At 52.9% G+C, this 19,104-nt stretch overlaps 1 protein-coding gene across 4 annotated transcripts in view; it reads left to right on the plus strand.

Moving 5' to 3' along the window:
* Positions 1-14,188, plus strand: part of USP24 (ubiquitin specific peptidase 24) — a 137,659-nt gene extending 123,471 nt beyond the window's left edge. For 2 of the 4 annotated variants that reach the window (XM_039239224.1, XM_039239234.1), the window contains exons 61-68: positions 802-915; positions 2,789-2,854; positions 5,134-5,200; positions 6,327-6,405; positions 8,407-8,482; positions 8,885-8,971; positions 9,246-9,356; positions 11,457-14,188. In XM_039239224.1, the coding sequence (XP_039095155.1) occupies positions 802-915; positions 2,789-2,854; positions 5,134-5,200; positions 6,327-6,405; positions 8,407-8,482; positions 8,885-8,971; positions 9,246-9,356; positions 11,457-11,519 (663 nt within the window). In that variant the 3' untranslated portion in view covers positions 11,520-14,188. The other 2 variants (XM_039239227.1, XM_039239244.1) reach the window with 2 other exon arrangements.
* The last annotated feature ends 4,916 nt before the right edge of the window (positions 14,189-19,104 follow it).

Consider the following 19,104-nt stretch of genomic DNA (forward strand, 5'->3'; position numbering starts at 1 on the left):
TTGATTCTTTCAAATTAATGTTTCTTCATGGGTTTATGTCAGAAAGACATGCTCTGCTGAAGAGAATTTTTATCAGTCCTTCCTAGAAGCGAGGATTGGGCCCCCCGGGTACAGCCCAGCTAATGTCCCCTCCAGGTGTCAGGAGAAAGTGAACAGTACTTCTCAGCAATCAGTTACTCAGTTCTTAGCGGGGGATTTTGTCCCCAGTCTTCTGTGTGTGTCTCTGGTCCTGGCATACTCCATCCAGCTCCGGAGCTCACATTCTGGGTACACCTCAGGAGTGGGGAAGTGGGCTACTCACAGCCCCCCATCTCGTCACGCGCAGTGTGGCCCATCTGCAGCCCACGTCCTTCCCCTTCCACCCAGGGCTGCCTACGCCTGAGAATTTAGTCTGCTGGTCCCTCTTCCAGAACTTGACGTACATGCATAAACCTGTGGGCCGTACACCACCCTGGTGGTTTAATCACGTCAGCAGTGCTGTGCCCTGTATCTCTTGTTTCTTAGCTTAACGCTGTTTAATTTATGGATCTGTCAGTGACTCTTCGAATTTAGTGCTGGGGGTGGCGATGCATTTGGGGCCTTTGTGTTTGAAAATCTGGTGAACATGACTTCCGGGGGGGAAAGGCGCACATTTGCAGATGTTTTTTCAGACGGACTTAGGCCTCTGGCAGTTAAGAAGGCCTATTTCGAGGTGATGTTGAAGATCTTAACCCTGAGTACCTTTCAGCTAAAGTCAGAAACAACATCTCGACAGTTAACTGGGCCCTAAGAAAGTGTCCTCCTTTTATACCCTCCCGCCAGGTGATGTTTGCTTTGCGAGAGCTGACGGGCTCGCTCCTGGCGCTCATCGAGATGGTGGTATACTGCTGCTTCTGTAATGAGCACTTCTCCTTCACCGTGCTGCACCTTGTTAAGGTAGGGGCCCCCCCGTAAGGCCCGGCCAGAGCTGGCGGCGGCCGCCCAACCTGCAGGGAGAGGGGCCTTTGCTCCCAGCACATGCGCTGCTTCTAATAACCTTAGTTGCTTCTTCTAAGCATTAAATACTCTAGGCTCATTTTCTTCAAAAGAAAGAATAAAAAGAACTCAGAGTCTTCCCGTTCATTGATAATCACCACAGACATTCTCTTAGGTTTCCCTTTTCTGTGCCTATTTTTTTTTTTTACCATAATTGGAATTTTACTGTCTTTAGGATTTTGTGTTTTTTTTCGCTTGACATAGTAAGTATTTTCCCATCTCATGAAGTTACCTTTGAGGATATTCATCCTCTCATGTGCCTTCGTTTCCTGAGCCATTCCCTTGCTAGTGATGCGCGTTTCCATTGGGCTCAGTTGTTAAGGACTTAGAATATACTTCATAGTTAATCATAGGCTGTGATGACCATGATTGTGTAAGATGGGTTCCAATTTCAGGTCCTTTTCATCAGGCAACATTTTAAAAATCAAAAGCAGGTTTTTCTTACCTTCTGAAATAGTGACATAATACATCAGGAAGCTCTGATCAATATTGTAATTACTCTTACGTATGTTGCACTGAACTGGGCACCAAACGCTGTCCCAGGCATATTATAAAATTACATATTTAATTCTCAAGTGGTCCTATGATATAAATACTACTATTGCTACCATTTTACAGTTGAGGAAACAGGCACAGAGTAAGTAACTTGCCCGGTGTCCCATAGCTAATAAGTGGGACAGTGGGAATTTGAACGTCGCAGTCTGGCTCCAGGGCTGTGCTCTTAGCCGTATTGTTTACTGCCTTTCTAGGTGTTACTAGAAAAACCTTTAACCCAGCACATATTTTTATTAGTTTTTAATCTTTAATTTTTTAATTGTCTGGATATTGCATGCCTGCATTTTCTTTGTGAAAAATCAAAACCTGTAGATAAGGCCAGAGTCCAAGCAGCCTCGTCCTCTCTCCACCCCACTCCAGGGAGCAGTCCTGTCACCTTCTCCGTGTCCTTTGAGGCCTCTTTCTGTGAATTTTTACCATATATATTGGTTTCTGCGCACAGAATCTCTGCCTCGCCCCAATTTTACCTTCTTGCAGTAATGGTGACACCTATAATGTTAAAAAGTAGCAGGTGATCAGTGCATTATGTGCTCGGTCTCGTACTCAAATGTGTTTGCCCTGAGCCTTTTCTGTGGAGACCTGTAGCAGAGGTGATTGAATTCCTCTTCTTACTCTTTACTGATTATGCGACCTCAGGCAGTTTCCTCCTCCGTTAGGTAGGAGGGAAGTATGACTGGACTTAACAGAGTGAAATTTCAGCGAGGCGTGACACGCAGAGCCCTTCCTTAGTTCCGGACCTGGCACCTTGGAAGGGCAGTGTTGTAACCCAGTGTCCTTCCCCACAGTCCACATGCCCGAGGCCGGCAAGGTGCCCAGCAGGGTGTGAGTTTTATGAACCTTGATCCCTTCACTTAGTGTGTCTTGGTGAGGTTTCTATTTCATAAGCTGTCCTTACCCCAGAGCATATGTTCTGGAAAACACAGTAGGATGTGTATATGAAATAGAAACAGCATTTGGGCCTGTTCACTTAAAAGTCTCTTCTCCTTTCTGCCTTTCTTCCTCTCTCCTTCCTTGTTTCATAGCGAAGTATCCTAGCCTTGAGTGGTACAGTCTAGAGACTGCTTTAGTCCCACACTTAGCCCAGGAGAACAGCTTACCCAGCGCCAAGCAGGTAGGGGAGGAATAGATAGAGCTTGCGTCCAGGCCTGTTGCTTGCCACTCTGATGAGCTTTCCACTGAAGACTCACTGGAATTTTTGTGCTTTTAAAAAATATTTCAGAACCAACTAGAAACAGCTCCACCCCATGAGTTAAAGAATACGTTCCAGCTCCTCCATGAGATACTGGTAAGTGAAAAACATTCAGGCTCTCCTGTGGTGTTTGTCAGGGTCACTAGTCAGGGCACCTGGGTGGCTCTGTCAATTGTACACCCAACTCTTGATTTCAGCTCAGGTCCTGATCTCAACGGTTCTGAGATTGAGCCCCGTGTCAGGCTCTGTTGAGCTGGAATCTGCTCTCCCTTTTCTTCTCTCTCTCTCTCTCTCTTTCTGTCTGCCCTGCTCCTCTACTCACACTCTTTTTCTAAAAATTAAAAAACAAAAAGGTTCTAGTCAGCATGTGTTTGTAAACAGAAGTCACTTGTCCTTGTATCAGTTTGCACTCGCTCGGTCTGCACTTAGTGAGTCCTCTTTACAGCAGTCATGTTTTTGTCATTACTGACTGGCAGGTGAGTGGTAAGAAAACTACCTCGTGGGAATTCACAGTGGAGTGGGGGAGCCCACCAAGTTGACAGTGCGGAGAGCATGGAAGTGGTGGGCGGGGGGCTGTGCCAAGCACAGATACCGTCTCCTTCAAACCTCAGGAAAACCGTCAGGTAAATTGCTGCTCTGCAGTTCATTCACGTCTGAGACCCCGTTGATTGTCCACATGCTATTGAAACTCCTGCTTACGAGCCACTGGAACGTAATCCACTGTAGGATGCATTCCAATTCTGGATGCAGGGGAGAACTGAGCTCTAAGCAGTGAAGTACATTATTAGGAGACACTGCAGCTTAGTGACATGGAGAGATTTGCCCAAGGCCACCCTTGAATGGAAGGGACAGAGTCAGGATTTGAGCCAAGCGACCGGCCCAGAGCCCGCACTCTCCACCAGAGGTTGTTTGCGGGGACTGTAAGAAAGTGGCATCAGCAGGAGCGCAGGGAACGGAGTAGGGCAGGGGGCCGGGAAAGCCCAGACCGAATCGTGAAAGGCTGCGGGAACCGGTGTGTGTGGGCATTGTCCCGTCGGCCCGTGCTTGCACGCTGGTGGCCAGGTTCTGCCTGGACACCTATTGCATTTGACCCACAGCTGTTTTGTCTCATCATCCCTGGGTTCTGGCCTGTCTTGAGAAGCCAGGTCGTGTGGCCCTCTGGCCCCATTCTCTGCGTGCGTCAGTCCCCGCTCTGAGGAGGCACGTGCTGTCCAGTGCCCCGCCGTCCTCACTGCTCCTTACTGCCGTTTCTAGCCCACTTGGGCCGTTTCCTGTTGTCGTGGCCATGTGGACATTTCACTTTGCCACCCCTGCCGTCACCGTTGGCGCCATGGGAAGGCTTTAACAGGAGCGATGTGACCTGACAGAGCTTACAAAGGCCCCCCTGACCCTCGTTTGGAAGGACTGCCTGAAGAAGGAAGCAGGGTTGGAACCGGAGGACCGCACGGGCATGGGTGGCAGCCCCCCAAGTGTGAAATAACAAGGTCCGCGCTGCAGAGAGGTGGGGAGGCGGCAAGGAGCAGGAGCCCGTAGACCTTGGTGGCTGGTGTGAGCCGGCGGGAGCCTAGCTAGCCCCGCGCCCACTGAGCAGACGGAGTCCGGGGTCCCGGTAGGTGCCTAAGACTTCACAGAGGCCTCGCACAGGGCGGCCACCAAGGAAGCATTACTCACGACGGAAAGACATGTGGACGCCGTTTATAAAAAGCCTGTCTCTGCTCCTCTCCCTCCCTCTTAGCCCTAGCACTGTTACAACATGCAGAGCATCGCCTCTCAGGAGTAGGGCAGTAACTGTCGGTCTGCTCAGGAACAAGCCACCTAGCTCACTGCCCTGCGCGTAGTTCAGTGCGGGCACGAGCGGGACACACACCCGGCCCTGTGTGCTCGGCCTAAACCTCCATGCAGCGTGGAGGGCCTGTAGCATAGCAAAGCTTCGCGTGGTTTTGGCAAGCAGTTCTGACACTAAGCCGCTTGTCCCTACGACCTGCAGTACGCGCCCTCAGCCCACTCGGTTACTGCAGACAGCTGTGCATGCGGTTGGTGAGAACACATAGGAGGTGAATGGATCTGCAGCTCTTACTGATGTTTTTCAGCTTTTGTTTAGAATTTAAGGGGCACCTGGCTGACTCATTCAGGAGAGCATGTGCCTTGAGGTCTCATGAGTTTGAGCCCCACGGGGGGAGTAGATTGTACCTAAATAAATAAAGTAGAACTGAAGAACTGTCAATACATGTCAGTGGCACATTGTTTGTATTGGGTTTTGTTAAGTTAGGAACTAAATTAACCTCATGAACAGAATTCTTTTTAAAAGTCACCAGTGATGCCATGGCACAAGTACCCTCTTTCCTTTACTGGCCTTTGTCTCCTTCCGGTCACAGGTCATCGAAGATCCCATACAGGTGGAGCGAGTCAAATTCGTGTTTGAGACGGAAAATGGATTATTAGGTAAGTAGCCTGGCCTTGCTGAGAAATGTGTGCAGCTGGGCGGCAAAGCGCCTGTTGTTGCGGCTGGCCCCCTCCCCAGTGGGTCTGCCCCGGCACCACGGGCCAGCCACGGCCCCGGAGAAGCCTGGTGGGGCCGTGGGCTCTGCGTCCCATCAGCAGACATGAGGCCAGAGCATCCCGTCACCCCGCACCGCCTCCCTCCTTAGTCAGCAAGGTGCAGCTTTGGGTCCTGTTCTCCAGTCAGATCAGTCAGGGGTGCTGTGACTTTTCTCAACAAGCTGAAGGCTACTCTCTGATGCCAGAAGTCTTTCATGCCACTCTGGAGCCATCTGGGAGGGAGAAACTATAACCTGCAGCTCAGGGTGTTGTCTGCTCATGACATAGTGTTTTTTACCTGTGGTGTGGATGCACCCAGGTCTCTTGTACCCACTCATAAGAGTTCTTTCAGAAGGCTCAAGTGGCTTTAATGAGCTGTTTCTTAGAAAAAGTGTGGTTAAAACTAGTCCTCTTCAATATCCACCATCCACCTGTATTTCCAGTGAATCTGAGTCCTCTTAGATTTTGCTCTGTAGCAAGAAATTTAAGGCCTTTTGTTGCAGAAGAGAAATGTAAGCTAAAACGTTGTGTAGCTGTGACGTTCAGGGCCACCGAGCGGCACCCGGGCTCTCCGGAACTGCCAGGTCATGCGCTCCTCAAGAGCAGGGACCAAGTGCTACTTGCGTTTGCGTCCCCGAGGTGCAGAGGGGGAGGTGCACATGGAACCGAACTGACATGTATTTCCATGTATCAAATGAAAGGCTTGTAACCACTCTTCTGTCAGGAGCCTGCCGTGTAGCAAAGCTTGGAGATCTGTAAGTGAGTCATCAGTATGAGATTTAGTTCCTTCTGCCTCTCCTAAAAGTCACCCCTGCACCGCCACATGTGTTTCTTCAATACTCTTTAAAGTGGTGTCTCTGCCCATCAGTGGATGGGGAGTCCTGTTGAGTCGCACCCCAAGCTGACAGTCCGCTTCCCGTCTGCTGATCAGACCATTGGGCTGCAAATGGTCAGAACAAAAGGTGGTGGTGTGGGGACCCACCTTCAGTGCCCTGCTTCCGTGTCACAATTTCCTGTTCTCTCCCCACAGCTCTGATGCACCACAGTAACCATGTGGACAGCAGTCGCTGCTACCAGTGTGTCAAATTTCTTGTAACTCTTGCTCAAAAGTAAGTATCGACTCAAAATGCAGGGAGGAGACGGTGTTTTCAGTGACAAGTCGTATGTGGCCAGAAAAAACCGCTCCCTCGCTTTAGTCCCTAGAGAGCCTGACTCGGCATGCTTGCCGGGATCATTCCGAAACCGACTCACTTGCTCTCGAGAGGAGGTGAGGGGATGTCAGAAGAGCAGCAGATCTTCTGGAATCCAAGAAAAAGCTGAACCAGCAGGCCTCATGCAGGGAAGGCAGGAATCAGGGCAGATTTGGGGATGTTAACAAGAGTCCCTGCACTTTGGCGTGAGCTAGCTTGCAGTGATATAAGGTCACTGCCGTCTCCGTCAGGTTCTAGATCCCCTCTTTCAAAACAGCCTCTCAAGAGACAGAAGCATATTCTAGGTGCTTACACTTAGGAACCCAGGCACAGTGCCGAGTGCTTGGCCTTACTCTCATTTCATCTTTGCAACAACTCCGTGAGGTGAGATACCGCTAGCCCCGTGTCATGGGTGATTAGGTGGTGTGCCTGCATCCAGACTAGGGCTTGAGCCAGGCCGATGGGCTTCGTGGCAAAGGGTCTTTTCTCTTATTGTTTAGTTGTGGTAGGATACACACAACATAAAATGTATCATTTTAACCATCTTTAGGTGTACAAATCCGTGGCATTAAGTGGGTTCACACTGTCATGTAGCTGTCGCTACCACTCATCTCCAGAACTTTGTAATCTTCCCGAACAGAAACTCCGTACCAACTAAGCAGTAACCTTCGTTCTCCCCCCAGCAGCCCCCATTCTGCTTTCTCTCTGAATCTGACCACTCTGGGTGCCTTGTGTAGGGGGGTCCTGCAGTGTCGGCCCCGTTGTGACTGGCTGACTGCACGTAGTGTGCTGTGCTAAGGTCTGTCCATGTTGCAGCCTGTGCCAGAGTCCCCTTCCTTTTTTAAGGCCCAGTAATACTCTATCGTGCAGCTCTGCCACGTTTTGTCCGTGTAGCAGTCGATAGACACCTGGAAAACCAAGGTTGTCAGCGGTAGAAGGGACCTTAGGGGTGTGCTGCTTCAGCTCCCCATGTGGGACGTGGGCCAACAGAAAGCCAGAGTGACTGTATGATAACCAGGGTTACTGAGCACACTATACCGCCGCCACTGGGTCTTCGTTTATTGTGCTCCAGATGTTTATTGATTCTTAAGCATGGGCACTGCCATCCTTGGATTTATACCTGAATAAGGATGAGAAATCTCCCGGTTTCATGCTGCATTTGCATGTCCTGCACAGATTAAATGAGAGCTCTGGTGAAATAATGGATGAACGTGCATTTTCCCGGCCATATGGCCTTGTGGAGAGAGGTCACCCCACCACAGGTGTGGGTTCGTTACTTAGGCTTGCTACTGGCAGCATGATGTAATAGGTATTTGCCTACGCGGCATTTCCGGATTGTGCTGGGGCCACATGTATGTCTGATGCCAGCAGGTACCTCGTCCAGATAGCAGTGTCTTCATACACGCTCCCGTGGCCCTCACAGAACCTCCAAGCCATACCCATAGGATCGCCGTCAGTACAGTCTTCAGATGTGAAGGGCAGCTTTCTAAATGGACAAATAAAACTGCAGGTGGTGGTGGGGGGGGGCCTCTAGACCATACTTTAAGTTGTTTTTCCCAGAATATCATTCACATCACAAAAATGTAAAGACTAGTTTTGATTCTTTAAAGAATCATTTCTATAATTAAATGTACAGTGTGTTGTGGCATTTTTTGTTCGTTTTTTAGTTTCCGTCTTTTAATTTTATAGAACAGAGTAGATGAACTAGTCATAGATCAGAGACCTTTCGCTATGTGTTTACCTTCTTTTGCCTTTTGAAGTTTAAACACATGAATGTATCCGAATCAAAAGCAAGCAAAAACCTGAATATAATGACAACAGAACGTTAGTGAAAGTAGCGTTTGTGTCTCAGAATCAAAGGGGATTAAACAAGTATACCTGAAAGGAAGCCCTTGGCTGATACTGTTCCCCAATCACCAGGTGTCCTGCCGCTAAGGAGTACTTCAAGGAGAACTCGCACCACTGGAGCTGGGCTGTCCAGTGGCTACAGAAGAAGGTAATTGCCCTTTGAACTTTCCTGGCTATCACATAGGAATCAGTAACAGCGCATCTTACCAGGAGAAACGTCTTCATGGGGAGACTGGCCTTAGAGTTACGGCCAAACTCCAAACGTTTTCCGGTACAGCCAGTACCTGTCATTACACATGAAGTTCATGTCTTACTTAATACAGCATCTTAACTGTACGGGTCAGAGAGCAGGGGTGATTCTGTGACACGTAGTGCCTCCCTGAGCTCTTGTGAGTGGACATGAGACCCTCCGAGAAAGCACCTCCTGGTGTGTTAGATTGGGGTGGTCTGTGTGCTCTGCTGAGGTTTATATTCACATGTCTCATGGGGGACATTGCGGACCATCGTGGGTTTATCTGTGTCTCACGTTGTCTTTGACTTTCCGTCTCAGATGTCAGAACATTATTGGACACCACAGAGTAACGTGTCTAACGAAACATCAACTGGAAAAACCTTCCAGCGGACGATTTCAGCTCAGGTGAGGTGTGGCTTTGTGTGGCCTGGAACCCATAGGCCGGTTTGTCAGCGTGTCAGACACCGCAGCCTCAGCGAGACGAGAGGCGCGGCTGGGAGTGAGCAAGGACAGGAGTGAGTTTCCGTGAAGACACAGCTTGTCATGCACTGGCGGATTCGGTGCCGCAGGGGCGGGTCCTGGCAGCTGCTGCGGGGGCAGTCCCTGGAGGCCAAGCACAGGGCCCCGTGTCGCGGCGCCGCACACCCTGACCGCACTCTCGCGCTGACATCTGTCACAGGACACGCTGGCCTACGCCACGGCCCTGCTGAACGAGAAGGAGCAGTCCGGGAGCAGCAACGGCTCGGAGAGCAGCCCTGCAAACGAGAACGGGGAGCGGCATTTACAGCAGGTACGGCCGCGGCCCACAGCCCCTGGGAAAGGGCAGCTCCGCTCTGAGGCTTTCCAGAAAGAATTTCCATACTCGAGAACAAAGGAGCCCCTACCCTCACCCCTGCTGATCCCAAGGCGGAACAGCGTTGCAGGGGACAGGACCGCAGGCCCACTGGTGGGGTGACCGCCTCCAGGGTGGCCCCTCATGCAGCCGGGCCACAGCCACCTTCGTCCCAGCCGGCTCACCGCACTCTGCCGGCTTGCCACATCCCCTGCCCTTCCCCCCCCACCCCCACCCCCGGCCCCATCACTTTCACCAGCCTCCCTGGAAACATGGACCCTTGAAAGGAAGGGCCATCGAAACACCTACTTGTCAAGGCAGTCAGAGTAATTATAAGTTTACTTTAAAAAAAACAAAACATTTTCAGTACCAATTGCTGTGGTAGGAAAAGGAAAGAAATATTTCTGGCGCACTCCCCAGTGAAGCCGGTGGGAAGGTGCTGATGGCGTCATGGCCTCTCACAGCCTGTATGACCCTGCGCCAGGGCAGTCCCCTCCCTGGGGTCCCCTCCCTGGTCCCATCGCAGCGCTGGGCACAGAGGCCTCACTCAGCGAAGCTTGTTGATGTCGTGCATGCCATGTGTTTTAATCTTCCGCGTCCTCGCGACAACCTGGTGAGGTCCCTGTTACCCTGACCTCACAGAAGGGACGCAGAGGCTCAGCAGGGTGACGAGGTGTGACCCAGCAGTCGACCTCATCACCTGCTCTGCTTGCACAGAGGACGAACGCTGTAGGAGCGGCCGCGGGGCTTACAGGCCCCAGGAGCGTGCGACCCACACGTGGTCCCACGGCCACTGGGAACCCCTCCGCTGCATGTCCCTCCCGCAGTGCTCCCACACACTCTGTTCTCATCTCACCTGTGCTTTAAAAACAGCCGTCTTCTTCCCTCTTCCCCCTCACCCCTTCTCCCAGAACCGTCAGAACCTGGTTTCTTCTCTCGCTCCTCCTGGGACCTTCCAGGCCGACCCCTCGGCTGGCTCAGCAGGCAGGGTGACGGGTGGCCTCCCTTGTCAGGTCTGGCCGCAGTGCAGCCCTCCGCAGCATGGGACCTCGCCGGCTGCCCGCCCGCCCGCCCCGGGGCTGGCACGGCGCCTCGCCCCCCTGGCTTTCCCCCAACCCCTCCACCTGTCCTCTCTCTGTCTCCGTGGCCGCGATTCTCCTGGGTGCCAGACGGGGCCATCCACCTCCTTCCCTGAAGGACCCCTGGCAGCCGACATGCCTGACACTTGCACCCAGGGCTGGCATCCTTGGCGTCCTTATCACAAGCAGCGCCCTGTGTCCCGGTGTCTTCCCGGACAATCCCTTGCACGCTGCAGTCTGCCCACCGATCCTGCACGGCTGCCCTCTTGAACCTCTCCGTGTGTCTGTTCCGTCCTCATAAGGACCTGAGTGTCCTCGGTCTCTGAGAGTGTCCCTACCTTGCTCTTGCTTCCCTCGATGGCTCTCCATTGCTGTTAGGATAAAAGCCAGCATCCTCAGCACAACCCTGCCTGACTTGGCCCCTGCCTACCTCTCTCCCCTCCTCTTCTGAGTTCTGGAGGCCTGTGTTTCTTGGAGTTGATCCGATCCCCTTTTTCCTTTTGCCTGGGGCCTCCCCCACTCACTTTACAGAGACTCCCTGCCTGCTCCCTGCCCCGCCCCCACCGTCCCAGGACACAGCAGACATTCAGAACTTTGTTCACCTGTGGGCCAAAGGCCACATCGCTGGTGACAGAGGCAGGGTTCAGGAAGGAGCCGGAACCTTCTTGCTGTCCGGCAGGCAGTGCATCGCAGGCCTGGGCACAGAGGAGCTCACGTGGCTTCCCCAAGCGCGGTCTGCCATGTTGTATAGGAACACGGTGACCCGAGGCCAGCACTGGGTGGCCGGTGACCACATGAGAGCGTAGCAGTGAGTTTTGCACAATCAGGAACCGTCAAGCACAGGGTGTTGCAGTTTGGTTTTTATTACCCTTCGGTAAACAACAGAAGTCGTTAAATGCAGACCCGTTTAAACTACAGAACATGAATAATTCCATCAGCATGGAGAAACTTGGCTCTAACTTCCTTCTCTTTTTCAAAGGGGTCGGAGTCACCCATGATGATTGGCGAGTTGAGAAGCGACCTCGATGATGTCGACCCCTAGAGGCACACCGTGCGTGGCGCGCACGGTGAGGAGTCCCAGCTCCAGGACGGGGTGCTCATCACCCTTCCGAAATCAGATTCTCACCCTTGAGCCCCTTAGACGAGCCCAAAGCTCGGACTGGGAGAGCCTGCCGTGGTCCCAGAGGAGCACGTGTTTTTAAAGAAGGCACCCTTGGCCCCTGGAGAAGGTTTGGGAGCTGTTTGGCAGTGGGAGGAGGCCTTCCTCCGGACCAGCTTTCCTGGGGCACAGTCCAAATGTGGGTTCGTGGTCCTGTGGAAATTCTGGGAAATCAAGCCGGTGGCAGACGTTCTTGTTCCACAAACACACAGGAGCGAGTGAGGGTCAGGCCATTGCGTTCTCTTTGTGCTACAAGACAAGTCCCTTTGGATTTTATATTTAAAAAAAAAAAAAGCTGCCTTTAGCTATGCGGGGGCAAATTTTTAATCTTGCAGTAACATTGAATAGGAATATCAGATTGAAAATGATGTAAAGGTAGGTGATAGGATTCTTTCCACTGTAAAATACTAGTTGAAGAACTCCGTTTACACAGACCTTTGTATTTAATATGTCTCCCTGTTTGTATAGAGTCTCAGACGGGTCAGGATCAGAGCCCTGGGCATGAAGCTGGACCGTGATGAAATATTACCAGGATCAAAAATTGGGAAATGAATTATGCTCTTTAAGGTATTTTTCTGATACAAATGAGGTTGCAGAGAGCAATTTAAAAAAATGGGTTCTTCAGAAGTACAGGGTGCATTCTTTGATATCAATCACGAAAGAGGTTGTGGATTTTTCCCCAAATTTTGAAAACCATGAAATAAAAAGCACTTTAAGTTATAATCTTACTGAGTTTGACTTTACAAAAGCATCTTTCTAATGCTTGGAGACATATTGAATAAACTGCAGTCTTAAATCATGTGATCTGCAATCATTGGCTTTTGCTTAAAACATAGTTGCTGAAACCCTCTGGCACCAGTTGTGTGTGAAGTTAAATGTCTGAGTTGAGAAAACACTGCAGTAATTTTAATGCAGAGCAGGAATTTGAGGTTTTGTTTCTCTGCGACATGACTAATGGACACTGAGAAGAGAGAGATGAGATTTCCCTTCCCAGAAATGACCATAAAGTCATGGAACAACATTTCGTTGGTGTTTCCCAAGTGCAGCCCCATTCACTCCTTTCAGATTTGGATCCCAGAGGGGAAGAGGGGATATGCCAACATACTTCATAGATTTTGTGCGTTTTGTACCTTGAGTTAACGTTTTACCTTCAGCGACGTGCTCTGCCTTGTTTTCACCTCCCCGCGCACAGAACTAGGGAAGCTTAGGAAGTGCCAGGTCGCCCCTGCGGGTTAGATTTGCCAAGTCCAAGAGGCATGGCCAGCCCCAAAGTGCCTTTTTGGTGGCTTTCAAGTCGTATGGACATGCACAGGATGGCTCTTTGCTGCCATGCACCTCAGCACCTGGCCCCTTCGCTGCTGAACGCTGAGGGGCCTGTGTGGCCCGGCTGCAGTCGGTACCCGTGTCTACAGCCCACCGCAGCCTCACGGTGACCATGGTCAAGGGCGCTGCGCAGACGGAGGCCGCGTTAAGAGAAGAACTGCGCCCTCAGAGAGTGGGCCAGAAGCAGTTGGCAGATTTTCTGTGGCTTTGCTGTCCTTGGGGCTTCGGATGTGATGTTTTGAAATCGATTCTGAGAATACGCATGCCTCTCTGTCCCACTGTCTTCCCGAACCCTCCCTCAAGCCGTCTGTCCACCCCCATCTGCACACAACGACTGTGTAGGACGTGACCTTGAAATGCCAGTGATGATGTGTGTTGGGATATCATCGCTGGCCACTGCACTCTCAGGAGCCCAAATTCAGGAGTGAAATTGCCACTTCTAGTCCCTTATTTCCTATGGAAACAACACCCCTGCCACCCCCAGGACCTGCTGTCCTCACTGGAAGGCTTCGTCAGGATCGCCGTCACCGTTGTGTGTCCCACGCACCACTCAGTTTGTCCGCGTCATTGCTGCAGTGAGCACCCTTCCTCTTTGCCAGGAACCACTCGATTTCCAACGGCTACAGTCTGCAAACCTGCTGATGACTTTTTTTTTTTTTAACGTACAACAAAGTGACAATTACGACAGGCTTACCTTGGAAGAGTTGTCATTTTTACTGCCAATTTTTTGGACGAAGATGTTTTTATAAATCTTTCAAAATGGTCTGCACATCGAATAGGAATGGCACAACTGGCTCGATGCTGAGCGTTCTCAAGAAGCTCCCCTTTGGGAGGCCCCCCCGAAGTGTGCCCGCCGCGCCCCTTGGAGACGCCCTGGAAGGACAGCCGCGAGCAGCCCCGCAGGCGTCTCGCCCGCGACCTCTCCGGGAGTCCTCACGTGGTCACTGGCACCTAGAAGAAATTGTAGGACCCAGAGCATCCCGTCCCCGGACTCCGCCCCCCCGCCCCCCACCCTCCCTCTGCTGACACTGAGGTGTGTGCAGTTACCTTCTGAGCTTGGAACAAGCAGACTGGAATTTTCCTCTGCTACCTCTTGTGTACAGAATCTTGTTTATAAAATTTCAAAAGGAAGTAGATAAACTTAGGGAAGAATCTGAATCCTAAATCTGGTTCAAGTGTGGCAGAGTTCTTAGCTTCTAAGGGTATAAAATAAATTTTTCAAAAATGTAGAGTTGGAGTCTGGCCAACCTTTTTCCGCATAGTGTGGGGAGGGGGTGGCCCTGGTTCTGTGGCCTGGGGTTGCATGGGGGACTTTACGCTGATGATGTGAAGAAGGCCCCCCTTTAATGATGAGGGGCAGTGGGTCTCCTGAGCCTTTTGCGGTTCTTTCCTCTGGATAACCTGATCGTTTTAGGATTCATTTGCCAACCAGGCCGATGGCCTACAGACGTCTCCCTGTAGCTTTTAGGTCCCCCAAGCGGTCCCAGCATAAGTCACGACCCTGGTCAAGGTGGGCTTCTTGCCAGACCCCGGGTGTCTCTGCCTCACTCCTGATGTCCTGTGTGTGCGCACATGGCCCCCTCCCGCCCCGGGATGTTCGCTGCTCTACCCCTTGCCCTTCTGTGGGCACACCCCTTCCTTCCCACACACAGGGATCACCGGTCACCTGCCAACACACACAAGACCCGAGATGCCCTCTTCTCGGTCCTGGAGTGGCCACCGCGTGGAGGTCTACCAAACGGCCCCCTGGCTCCGTGCCCCCTCGGGCGAAGGTGGGGAGGCCCCCGCCACCCCCGCTCTGGATGGTAGGGCGAGGTCCCCATGGGAGAGAGAGACACCATTCCTTCCTGGGTGCAGGCTCTTCACGTCTGGCAGTCTCGAACACTTTCCGTGGTGCAAAATGGTCAGTAAATACAGTCTGGGAGGATGCTCGCTTTGCAGGCAGATTCCCCATCATCTATGATATGGGCTGCTTAGAGGCAGGCCTCGCTTAAGCCAGCTGCGCCTACCAGCCTCACAGAGGCTAGGAGGCCTCATGTTGAGGGAGGTCGCTATACTTGGCAAACTAGAAGGTTCTGAGATGGTTCATGATTTCCAGTCGTGAAAAGTGATCACGGACATAGTACGGGCTCGTTACGGAAGCACCAGACATTCCTCTTATTCCATAAACACTCTGTGCCTGGAACGGCGGAGACAGGGAGCCAGCACGTGGCAGTGGACGTGGAGGGGAGAGCATGGAGAATGCCACAGAGGTACCAGTTCCAGTTACCAAGGGTGGGGCGGGGCGACTGCCTAGGGGACTCTGGGAAGACACAGATTTTATTCTATGACAGGCATATGTGCTCATAGCCAACTCCATCATTCCACAGATTTTAAAGGCATCACCTGGAAAGTCAAACTCAGACAAGAGTCATGACAAAGCTGTTTTTATTTCAAAAGTCACCATGTAATAAAAATGCCATAAACCCCAGAATAAATATCTTCCAAGTTATAAAACAGAAACAGAGGTCTAGAAAAGCTTGGTATAAAAAGGCAGTAGAGAGAGCGGCTTACAAACAGACCAGAGAGACGAATCTTGCTTGTTTGGGTGGGGATGGGGGAGCTCAAGGAGGGGAGCTGCCCTCGCCCCCAACTCTCTGAAGCCCCCCTCCCACCCCTCCACCCCGACACCTCCCCACCCCATCAGGGTGAACCTGCTGGCACCATTCACCAGCTCTCTGTGTGCTTGGGATCCCCGCAAGGTTACTATAAAGATGGGGTGCCCAACCTGTGCAGTAAAGAGAGGCCTGGCTTTACAGCCAGATCTGGTTTACGTCTGGCCCCCACCTCACTTCCTGGCCGTGCAAGCATCCAGCCCCCGCCCCCCGTCTCCAGTTTCTTCCTCCCTGAAGTGTGGGTGGCTGTGTGGCCCATGCAGGGTATGAGAGAGGGCTGGGTGAGGTGGGGCGTGGGCCCCGCAGCCACCTCTGCAAACTGCAAAGCCAGCGCTGTGGGGGGTGCCTCCTCCAGGCCCCGCTGGGTGCACAGCCGCCACCACCCCGGGCAGGAAGAGGGGCTCCTGGGAGAAGCAAAGGCCAGGTGGCCCCTCAAACACCAAACACCTGGGACCGTCTCCCGCCTCTGGCCGGGTCTCTGGCACTTGCCAGTGGTGGGTATGAGAGCTGGGTCTACTGTCAACAGAAGCAGTCTCCAGGTGAGCCCGAATGGTGGGATTGGGGGTGCCCATGAGATGACCAAACTGGCAGAGAATCCTCTCCCGAAGAAGTGAGGACCTGAAACAAGGTATCCTGGCAGCCTGACCCATGGGCTCATTGTGGCCTCAACGTCCTCATCTATCCAATGGGTAGAACAGACCCTGCCTTTGTCCCGGGGCTGCTCAGAAACCGTGTGAGAATGTGAGTGGAGAAGCTCCTTGCCATTAGGAAAGAGTGGCCAGCCCTAGGGAAGCGGCACCCTGTCAGTGCCTAGTGGGAAGCTGATCCTCTGTTCATCAGGGAGCCTAAGGCATCTCCGAAGCCGGCAGGGGAGAATACATCTCCCTGCTTCACACTCACTGCCCCCTCCAGCCCTCACGTGCCCCCCTGCACACCTGTGGGAGGATGATTGCCTCCTTCATGGAGCCCTCGGGCTCCTTCTGCCCACCTGTGTTGGCGTCCGGGGTGGGGGGCGGGGGCAGGAAGCTGAGCACAGCATAAATAGTGGCCGGTCAGCACCTGTGACCTCCTCACACAGCCTTCCTTTCAGCACAAGGCAATTCAGGCTGGGGGTGGGGGGTCGTGTTCTCCTGGGCAGGGAGCCCATGTTCCCCCCCTATCCAGGAAAATAGAGGTGCCCCCTGGGGCCCAGGCTGAGGAGGGAGGGGGAAGGAGAAACCGTCTCAAAGCTCAGCTGAGGCCTGGGACCACAGCTCCGGGCCCCGACCCCTTCCCCGTGTACAGGCCTGGACAAGGAGGTCACTGGGGCGCCTGCCCCCCGCCAAAGTACCGGCTTCCTCACCAGCCCGGCCTCCTGCACCGACTCCTGGCTCCTCACCACAAGGGTGCTGTCCACCTTGTAGGTCCCCTGGGGTGCGGGAGGGTGCTGCAGCCCGTCAGCACCCAGCCCTCCTCGCAGGCCACGGCGACCTGCCCGGGGCCCAGGGACAAAAGCAAACACCAGGGACCGGGCCTGCAGAGCACGGGTCCGCCACGCCAACGCCAAGCTCTTCGTGTCCCCAGCCCTACGCACCCTTCGCCTTCCCGCATCCAGTCAGCAACGCCTTCCGCCCATGAACCACCACGCCCCTCCCCACTCCCCGCACAACCGTGCTCCTCCCTCAGATTCTGGTGTGCTCCACACCCCGAAGCTGGACAGTCACAGTGGGGGTTCCGCTTGTCTGCAGGTGGTCTCCCTGCTCCCGCCCCCCCGTTCCCCACAGCCTTCCCTGGGGCTAGAAGGAACTGCGCCAAACCGGGGCAGACACCCCGTTCCCTGAGCAGACCCCCAACCCCGGGCTCAGAACCCTGAGGGCCCCCAGCTCATTCAGGCCAAGTCCAAAGTCCTTACTGGGGCCCTCAGACCCCTCCTGACCTGGTCCCCCTGACTCCCTCGGTTCCCTCCGGCCTCCCGGCTGCTCCTCTTGCCCTCCAGACATGTTCCCATGTGAGCGTCTTCACCCTGGCTGTTCCCGCTGCCGCTGGAACACTGTTCCCTACCATGTCCTCCACCTTCTGAGTGAGGCTTCTCCTAAACAACACCCCTACCCGCCATTCCCTCCCCTGCTGTCTTCTCCATAGCACATTTTAAGCACTCTACCTTACGTTTCTGTTTACCACCCTTCATCCCCACGGAAATGGACACTGCAGGAAAGAAGCTAGTTGGGTTTACGTCCCCAGTGCCTGGCACAGTGCAGGGAACGCCACAGCCCTTGCTCAGCACATTCCGAGCAAATGGACCTGAGACTGTCCCTGTCCTCCAGACATGCATCTTCCAGACCTCGCTCTCAGAGTCTTGTGCTTTTATAAACCTCCTGCGTGCACTTTAAGAGCAGACTCCTGGGGCGCCTGGGTGGCTCAGTCAGTTGAACGTCCGACTTCAGCTCAAGTCATAATCATCTCACAGTTGATGGGTTCGAGCCCCGCATCAGGACAGCTCAGAGCTTGGAACCTGCTTCTGATTCTGTGTCTCCCTCTCTCTCTGACCCTCCCCTGCTCACGCTGCCTCTCTCTCTCTCTCCGAAACAAATAAAACATTAAAAAAAAAAAAAAAGAGCAGACTCCTCAGGGCCTCCTGTTAAGAAGCTCCCCGTGGCTTTTTAAAGGGAAGAGGAGACAGCTGTTAACTGTGGGGCCTCAGGCCCCAGGCTGTGTGTGTGCAGGGCCCTCTCTCTGCATGGCCTTGCCGGCCACTCCAGCCACGCCTCTGCCTTCAGCACTCAGCTCCTGTGTCCCTCCTCCGGGTCACGGCAGAGCCACCTCTTGTCCCCAGAATCCAGGCTAGCAGCCTCCCAGCAGATTTGTCAAATGGATTAACCAAGGAACGCACAAGTACAGCATTTAACTTTTAACTTGTTTTTTTAAGTTTATTTATGAGAGAGAGACAGCATGAGTGGGGGAGGGGCAGAGAGAGAGGGAGACACAGAATCCAAAGCAGGCTCCAAGCTCCGAGCTGTCAGCACAGAGCCTGAGGTGGGGCTTAAACTCACAGTGAGATCATGACCTGAGCTGAAGTTGGATGGTTAACCAACTGAGCCACCCAGGCACCCCTTAACTGATTTATTTTTAACTTTTTATTTATATTGGTAGGGTGGGAAGGGCCGTCTTTAATTCCTGAGGGCTCCTGCCCAGCTCTTGGGGTTAAGACTTCACAGGTGCATCTGTACCTCGTCATTGTTTTCCCCGTTCCAGATTATTCCACACTGTCATGATGGATGTGTATGCTGTTTTCTGTCTTTTGCTATTACACACAAAGCTGTCATGTCTTTCCTCATCTCTGTTTTATAAATTTCTAGGGGCACCTGGGTGGCTCAGTCAGTTAAGCATCTGACTTTCGTTCAGGTCATGATCTCACAGTTCACGAGTTCGAGCCCCACATCAGGCTCTATGCTGACAGCTCGGAGCCTGGAGCCTGTTTTGGATTCTGTGTCTCCCTCTCTCTCTGTCCCTCC

The sequence above is a fragment of the Hyaena hyaena genome, unplaced genomic scaffold (genome assembly GCF_003009895.1).
Source record: "Hyaena hyaena isolate Hyena2069 unplaced genomic scaffold, ASM300989v1 scaffold_5, whole genome shotgun sequence".
NCBI lineage: Eukaryota > Metazoa > Chordata > Mammalia > Carnivora > Hyaenidae > Hyaena > Hyaena hyaena.